The following is an 8,835-nucleotide window of genomic DNA, read 5'->3' on the forward strand; positions in this document are numbered from 1 at the left end:
TCGCTCTTTGTCACAACTACGCTTCATTTTGCGTATAAATTATACTGTACCAATAAATTTTCACAATTTCTTTCTCGATTTTACCATTTTTCTGCTCTTTATTCATTCGATGTCTAGCTATATGCCGTTGCTGCGCTCAAATCTCCGTCTAGATCCTGTTTTATATCGTGATTCTGTGTCTAATCTAAGGAAAAAATATCGCCAAATCGAACTTGTTGGTAGCTAGCGAACTGATTATTTCTACTAAAAAAAAAAACAAAAACACAACAAAAAATTGCTATATATTATTATTATTATTATTTTTTTTTTTTTCTAAGTTAAGTTAGACATTTTTTAAAAACCTAATTGTAAAACTTGAATTGTAAACGCGTCTAGTTGTTTCTCAATATTGAAATTTGTATATTTTGGAATCGGAAGGAAAATGTGCGCAAACAAACGCCGAGAGCGCGCGTCAAAATAATGTGTGCTTGTGAAATGATTAAGCCATTGAATTAGATAAATAGTCACGCATGCAATTGTATAGAGATTTATGACTGGATGGCGCACGGCATTTGAAATTGCGACAGAAGAGAAAAAAAGAGAAAAAACCGAATGAAAAAAAAAAATACATAGATCAATTGATAAAATGTTTGTAAAATAAGATGAATGAGAAAGATGGCCCTGAAATTTGATTTAGGCATTAGTTTAGGCGCTTAGTTATTCAGGAGCTATATGGTTAATCAATAATCGGAGAGTTGCAAGAAATGAATTTAAGCAAAATGAGCACTGATTTATGGCGTAAATGAGTGAAGAAAAAGAAATAAGCAAATGTCAGTGTTCGATGGTAAACGACCACATTGCCTATATGATGAAGTATCGAACATTCCGTTCGAATCAAATAACAGCAAACGTGCAGTCAAAAATGTCCTATTTACCTTGACCTATCACAAGTTCTCAGCACTGACATTGATACTAAATTGTAATAAAACATATCATAGCTACTTGTGAACAAAAAGAAAAGTATCTTTGAATTCCTATCACATCTAACCAAACAATGAAATTCATAGGCAAAACAAAAAAAAAAAACAAAATAGCTCAGCGACGCACGTCACCAGTTGATCGGCTGGTACACAGCATATTTCACCATTTGCTAACTGGTAAGCCGTACTCACACTATACTCGCATCAACGAATCTATGACTGAAGTCGCAACTGATGAAATGTGCTGTGTACCAGCTAAAATTCTGGTAACGCGCATCGCTGAGAGAAACGACCAAAATGCAACATTTTGAACATTAGTAACTAAATAATGAATCGCGCATACAATAACAAATTCGTTTTCAATTGCTTCCAATGTGATTCAAATATATGTGTGTGAGATGGCAAAAAGAATTCGTTTTGTTTCAACGAAAAAAAAAAAATAAAAATAACCATAAAAAAGAAGATATAATTTTGTGACCAGACCATATCATTGCCGTATTTTTGAACTGATCTGAAATATTCAATTGTCCAGTAAATTTAGAATTGATTTTCATTCGTATCCCATTTTGAATCGATTGACTCGACCAACATGGATTATCTCTATCAAATGACATTTCTTTGTTTCGAAATTGGCACATATCACTTTCTCCTCATTCTTTTTTTTTATACAAAATAAAAAGCAATCGAAACATGTAGGTTCAAGAGGAAATAAATAAAAGAGAAGAAAACGAATATTGAACACTAAGAACTCTCCCACATTGAAAACTTTGGAACAACTTTTAAATCCTAGTGAAACACTCCATATACATATGTATAAGCAATCTGTTTATGACACAACAATTTTAGAAGAAGAAAAAAAAAAGAAAATGCATGCACTCGATGTGTTTATCGTTGTCTAACCATATTTGCACCTATCGATACACATACCAAACCAAACGAAGCAAAAAAAAAATCACATTTCTCCGAAAGAAAAGGCGAACAATGAAAAAAAAAAGTGCGAATTGAAAAAATCTTGCATGTGTGTTTCTTGTGTAAAACGTAGGAAAATCAGGATATTGGAACATCCCAACATCTATATCTAAAACTTATCAATATTTTATCACCAGAACTGCTTTCAATGCACACAAACACCACATTTTTGCTTAGCCATTAAATCATACTATTAAATACTAAATATACCCATTGGCTGTTGACCTCAATATACCATTGGCAAATGACGAATAATGTGTGCAATTTGCCGAGATAATGAGATAATTTGCTCTTTTTGATCGTGAATGAGAGCTCTTTCTGATAAGAGCACATTTAAGGCAAAATTGCTCCGTGAAATCCGAGCCATTATCGATCCTCTTTTTTTCACACCGAAATTTTCAGCGAAGCATTTTGTTTGTGGCGTCAATTTGAACACTTATTCGATCATCTGAATGTTTTTCGACTTTGACAATACAGTCAGACAAATCAGTAATCGATATAATCCTGGCGATACAGAAAAAAAACATCGCAAAAACAATCGAAGATTTCTCGAAATAAAAAAGATGTTGTCTGCGATTTTGAGTTACTTCCGTTAGCCTCCATCCAATACAGTACACGTTCAGATGTAGTCAACAACAAAGAAAAAAACAGTCTGAAAGTTGAATTAAAATAGCAACAACAACAAAATAGAATAATTAATATGAACTGCCAATTAAAGCGATTTCGAAGCATTCGATGAAATCAAATCGAATATAACATTCGATTGCATATTGTTTTACCCACACAAACGTTCACACCATTCACCGTTATACACATGCCTCAAATACGTCCAAAATAATGAAAGAAAAAGAATTTGCCATTTTTATGTTATACATCGAACTGGAATATCCATTTATCGCCTTAATTTCATTCGAAATCGAAGCACGCGTACCGTTTTGATTCTCGCAGCTAAGTGGATTCAGCAGAAACAACAACAACAAAAATCCATTCAAAATTTTCGCAGCTATATAAATCTTCCATCCCAGGGGAGTGAGAGCGAAAAACACTTGACAAGGCAAAATCAAAAGAAATAAATACAAAAAACAACAAGAACAAAAGAAAAAATTTAATAAATATGTAAATAGTAATCAGCATTTCATAGAATCTCTTCACTCTCTCTCTCTCTCTCACAGTCGATGAGCCAAATCATAATTGCAAATGCAAAATTTTGAAATACAGAAAAAGAATTAAGCATAAAATATGTGTATTGATGCAACAAAAGCAAGAGCGAGAGCAACAACAACAACTAAATCAGGCTCATTCAATTGAATCACTCCACTCTCACAGTGGCTCAAGAGCTATACCGAGAAGAGTCCATTATTATCTGTTGTTATCCGGGGATTTTCATTCGGAGTTTCGTAGAAATGATGACGATGCTGAAGTATTTGCGTTGTCTGTTTCATCATTTAAATTGAAGCCAATCAGCCATACGCGAGAACTGCTATATATATATATATATATATATATAGAATTAGTATATATAGATAACATTCACTTGTGGCAAATGCAATGTTTCGCATAATTTATTAGTTAATTGAAGCAACAAATACAAATAAACAAACAAACCGAAGAGAGAAAAAAAAATTGATTGAATATACTGTAGAATGGCCTTATAAATCAACTATAATTGTTTCCATTGTGAGATTTATCTGTGTCATATATCAAAATATGTTGATAAAATTGGATCGTATAGAGTATATCGTTCACATGATTATGTTGACGATAGGAATATAGAAAAATAAATGATAAAAGAAAAACGACTAATACAAAACGACTTGGAACGCAATGCATAATATGATCCGCGATTTATTTTCGCACTAAAACCGACTTAATACACATTGCTGTGTTCAAACCAATGCTGTTGAAAGGTGGTTTTGCTTTTAGTTGCAAATCACATAGAATTTCCTTTTTGTCGCGAAAAATTGTATACGATTTTTTTCTGTCGTTCATTTTTGTTCTTGTTTCATTTGCCGAAAAATAACAACTTTGAGTTCATGAATTCGTACTGAGTGAGTGAAAAAAAAATGCAAACTAGCGTAAAAAAATCCTATGTTAAGGTGGGTTTAGGATAACATTTTTCGTATTATGGAGAAAAACACCAGTTCTCTTCTATTTTTTTTGTAAATAAACACACGACAAATGGGGGAATAATGACAATTTTCACGTTGAATGAAAATTATCTCCAGCAGTTGAGCACAAAACCACGAACACAAAATGGGAACTATGATGACATTCTCTCTCATTTAGTTCACACAAAAAAATTAAACATACACACATACACTTACTTATACACTTACACATCGACGACATTACACGAGACAGCTACAACAACAACCACAAAAAAAATACTCTCCTACTTGACAACAAACTTGGATCACTTTTTATTTTTACAATTTATACTAAATACTTGTACTTTGTACTGGTGACGCGAATATTACAATATTTCTATGGATGAGATTATGGGAGTGCAGCTAAAAGAGAAACGTAAGAGAAACAACAATATTACACCAAAAACAAGCAATTAATTATAGAGATTATTTTAAGCGAATCTTTTCTATGGCATTTTCTAAGGCAAGACAAACACAAAACATTCAATATTCCAAGATTTTGACACATGCATTTCATTTTATATACCAAGCGCAATTTGGGCGCAATTTGGGCGCAAAGTTGGGCCAGCGCGGATTGTACGCACAACATTTGGCGATCAAACTAACACCTTTTTTTCCTTCTGATCCCGTTTTTTATTTCTCTTTCGATTGGTTTTTCATCACGAAATTCGTTTAATCAAATTGATGATAATCTCAATCTTCAACTCACGGATCTTTCAGATTTATTTTTTCCAATATAAATCTACCACGCGATCGCTTGTCAAAACATCGTTCCGTTCACACAGCACACATTCTTACAGCATCAGTATTACACACAATCACAACAATAAAAATTAAACACTTTAAGAAAATACACACACAAACACACACAAAAATGATTACAACCAACAACCAATTTGACTGTTACAATTTAAAGAGATGCTTTATTTTTTTTTATTTATGCAAAAATATTTTCTTTTATAAGTGAATCGGTTGGGTTTTCGATCATTTCATCACCCCACTTCATTTCTTTGTCTACTCTATTTTGAGTTGAAAGAAGAAACAAACTAATTAGCTAAAGACTTTTGGAATCGGAATGTAAATATAGTTAATTGTACCAATAAAGTCTGTATAAATAGAATGATCAATTGAATAAATCAAATCAATTAAAAATGAGAACGATGAGTGTAGTTTTAATTCCAATTTTCCCATTTTAAACTCTATTCTATTTTATTTTTCAGTGCAACGAAATGCAAATCTATTTTTCTTTAGGTAAGACCGTTAATTATGAAAAATTAAAACTTTACTTTAAATCCGGTAAAAAAAAACGCATTTTATTTCTATGAACACATACAAAAAAAGATTCATTATATTTGCTCCATTCGATCAGGCTTTCGTTGTGATTTTGTGTGCAGATGATTTTTTTTTCATAATTTTTTCAATCCGCTGCCTGATTATACGAAGCTCTTTGAGTTCGTACATTGCTTGTTTGGCCAGCATTCCTTCGGGATTTGTCGCTGGCTCATACAAAAGCATTCCGATTGATTCCTTTGCTATTTTTTCAGCCTCGTTTAGTTGGTGCTGGAATGAAAATGTGAAACTTTTCAGTATTCGACACAGGATTTTCAACGAAAATAGTTAAAAACAACTTTTATGAAACTATTTCAAAGTTCGAGTGGGGAGAAAAGGTAAAGTTTGAAGAGTAATTTAGTAAAACAAAAAAAACGTGTTCTTAAGTCCGTCATTTTGAAATATTGTATGGGAAATTTGTTAAATGCATTTAAATTTAAATGCCATGGCTACAGACTAAAGTTTACAAAATATTGTGGAAAAATATGGGTTTTGTCGCAGAAAAATTGGAGCTCGGTTGTAATTCTAGTCAATTGCATAGCTGTTTAAAAATTTTCTGGTCGATTGACTGTTTATAGCATGTGACATGTGTTTTGGTGCATGCTACACGAACGCTGTAACAGTAGCAGTAGCACAGCACCAACATGTCGTTTAACTAAATGCGATATGTTAATGATGTGAGCGAACAAAATGGGCAATACGAATGATAAATAATAATAATCACCAAATATTCGGCATCGGTAATAATTTTCTGTTGATGCTGTAGTCGAGCGAGTTGTACAAGCGGAGCAAATTGTTCGTACATTGCGATTGCTCTCAAGCGCGAAATGCCCGGCTGCAAAATATTAAGTAGCGGAATGAACTCTTCGCACAAGTCAATTTTGCGTTGCAGTAGATTTTCTAGAGGTGAAAGTATGCGTTGGTTGCTACTGACAGCATTGGTGGCGGCTGCGGCACTGACAAAGGAATTGGTGGCATTATCATATGCGGTAGCGCTCATGTGACGTATGACTGCTGCCAATTTTTGTTTCAATTCAATGAGTAAATAATGATTTGGATGGAGTATTTGCGTGTATTTGGTGATGAGCAATTCGATGCGTTCAATGTTTGGGCTAATTTGTTGGACCTGTAGCCGAATGTCGCGTAAAATCAATTGGATTTGTTCGCTTGGCACATTTGTATTGCAATTTAAGCATTTCCATGTGGTTTTACCATCCATGCGAATCATGTAGCCCATGGTGCACGATTGACATCGCATTGAGCTCAAATGTGTCCCAAACTCCGTGGGATCCATGCATCGCGAGCACTCGCACTCAAAATATTTTCCCTTTGTTAAATGCTCTTGCCGCGCTTCAGTACCCTATGGTTGATTGGTAAACGGATGTATATAGCCATCGATAACAAGCAGCCCCATATGCAAAAACACAGAGAGTGGCACACGCCGCGCATATGATTTCAAACGCCCAAACAAAAGACAAGTGATAAAATAACAATAAAAATTTAAATCGTAAATATTATCATAGCAATATTCAGTCGAGTGCATGCATTTCCATAAAATGTGTTGTACACATCTCTGTTTTTGTGTGTGTGTGTGTGTGTATTCGGCGGTGATTGTTGTTAGTGCCTGTTTCTAAATTGGTTTGCCATCAGAGCAATGCCACACCGATAAAACCGAATATCCAAAATGCAAAACGGAACTCACCGCCGCCACGATAAAAACTAAATTTAACAAAATTTAACCGCACCAAATGCACCCGAACCACCACCACCATCGCCGTCGTCCCATCTCCACATTTCAGATGCGCGCACCACGATCGATCGATTGCTGAACTTGTTTAGTAAACATTTTATGGTATCAGAACTTACATACAGCGAAGCAGTATAATTGCTATAGACTATTTCGCCCATTTTAATATCCAAACTGGCGTAGACTTTCAGTTGTTTATTGTTGTCAACGCTTATGAATGTGTTTCCAATGCAATCGTGAGCTAAGAGGGCTGCTTGAGTGTATAGACCCCGTACGGGAAACTCCTACGATATATATGTATATGTGTGTATTTTGGTTGGAAAAAGATTAAAACGAATGACAATATTTCAATGTCAAGTGATGCACTTGACAAGCAACCAAAACGAAAATTTTTTCAAGAAAATTGAAAGAAAAAAAGTGAGCTGGATGCGAACCTCAAAGTGTTTCGTTCGAACTTCCATGGTGTTCACATCCAGAATGCCGCACAATTTCTGCAGAAAATCATCAGTCAACGTCCATGGTGCATTGAGCGATTGGAATTTTGCATCGATATTTATCGAGCGCAACGGTTGAATCACATTTTTTGCGTGCTCATTCCAAATCCATGTACCGTGTCGTTTGTCGCAATGCGATTCCATGCACATCAGTTCATCGATTTGATATTTTAGATCGTCCGTAGCCGTAGCACCGTTTGCCCGTGCATTTTGCTCAGCATATCGATAAAATAATAATAAAACACGCAACGGTGTCACCACACCGAAATTATCGATTAGAAATGTGTCGGGCAATTCAAGCTTTTTCAATGTTTCACATTCGATTGCATTATGACTGTCATAGCAATTCCAGCACAATGGAACCACTTTGCACTTCCTGAATACAAAAAGAAGAAGAAGAAGAAGAAGGAGACAAAGTAAATGTGTTGCAAATGGATATTGGGTTCATTGGGTTTCGTTTATTATCTCTTTTGGTCAACGAATATAATTCGGATGAAATGGATCAGTGGATTCTCACTTGCACGTTGTGTCCGATGGCGCATAACAATTCAAACAGTTCATTGGACAGTCCCAATATGGGCCGCACACAAGTGGCGATTCACTCAACAGTAACTCGCCGGCTTTTATGTCTTCGGCTGCAAGCACAAACCTATTCCACGCCGGTGATATTGAGTCCACATCACAGTGGAAATTAATTAACACTTTCGTTAATAATTTATCAAGAAAAATTAACACGATCGATTATACCTGCCGAATTTGTCATTGGTGTCAAGTGCACATTTTTTATAGAGAAAAACCATGTTGCGACCACATAAAATAGCGAGACAAAAAAACGACACGAAATCACAAGCACTCACTCTCTTTGCGAATGGGCCAAACAATAAATAGAAAGCGTTTGAATTGGCCGCAAATGAGCAACATCTACGGCAGCCTCACATATGAGTTTATCGTGAGTGTGAGATCAGTGTGCTGTGCATAAATCTGGGTGCATGTGTTTGTATGTACGAATTTGACGACTTGCAAATCCATCAAACCGCACAAAATTAACTCGAATTCAATTCGATTTAATTTTAGATGGATATCACATTATCCATTTAATTAAAATTGGCTGAGAATTAACATAAATACAACGACAAAGCATTGCAGCGTTGCTCACACTGTTTACTTTCTATGCTACTAAAAATACTTTG

The 8,835-nt window shown here is 34.9% G+C and overlaps 2 protein-coding genes across 14 annotated transcripts in view; one reads left to right on the forward strand and one right to left on the reverse strand.

Annotated features, from left to right (window-relative positions):
• The window catches only part of LOC129577346 (exostosin-1), a 121,251-nt gene extending 116,018 nt beyond the window's left edge, over positions 1 to 5,233 (forward strand). For all 13 annotated transcript variants that reach the window (XM_055464175.1, XM_055464174.1, XM_055464176.1 and 10 more), the window contains one exon: positions 118 to 5,233. In XM_055464175.1, the coding sequence (XP_055320150.1) occupies positions 118 to 226 (109 nt within the window). In that variant the 3' untranslated portion in view covers positions 227 to 5,233. The remainder of the gene's footprint in view (positions 1 to 117) is intronic.
• Positions 5,234 to 5,348: 115 nt separating this feature from the next.
• LOC129577348 (SET domain-containing protein SmydA-8-like) lies at positions 5,349 to 8,525 on the reverse strand. The gene is made up of 6 exons (XM_055464182.1): positions 8,393 to 8,525; positions 8,163 to 8,294; positions 7,586 to 8,021; positions 7,271 to 7,435; positions 6,129 to 6,764; positions 5,349 to 5,635 (listed from the first exon to the last, which is right to left on the reverse strand). Exons 1-6 carry the CDS (start codon positions 8,443 to 8,445, stop codon positions 5,441 to 5,443), a joined length of 1,617 nt encoding a protein of 538 aa, XP_055320157.1. The 5' UTR covers positions 8,446 to 8,525; the 3' UTR covers positions 5,349 to 5,440.
• Positions 8,526 to 8,835: the final 310 nt, after the last annotated feature.

Source organism: Sitodiplosis mosellana, unplaced genomic scaffold, assembly GCF_009176505.1.
Source record: "Sitodiplosis mosellana isolate CC-2019 unplaced genomic scaffold, AAFC_SMos_1.0 Smas_scaffold_6197, whole genome shotgun sequence".
NCBI lineage: Eukaryota > Metazoa > Arthropoda > Insecta > Diptera > Cecidomyiidae > Sitodiplosis > Sitodiplosis mosellana.

Bases quoted from the DNA above. Each gene is read 5' to 3' on its own strand.
- LOC129577348 (XM_055464182.1), bottom strand. From the start codon at position 8,445: ATGGTTTTTCTCTATAAAAAATGTGCACTTGACACCAATGACAAATTC. The intron at 8,295-8,392 runs GTATAATCGATC...GGCGTGGAATAG, and splicing joins ACCAATGACAAATTCGGCAG to GTTTGTGCTTGCAGCCGAAG. The intron at 6,765-7,270 runs GTAAGTTCTGAT...AATCAACCATAG, and splicing joins ATTATACTGCTTCGCTGTAT to GGTACTGAAGCGCGGCAAGA.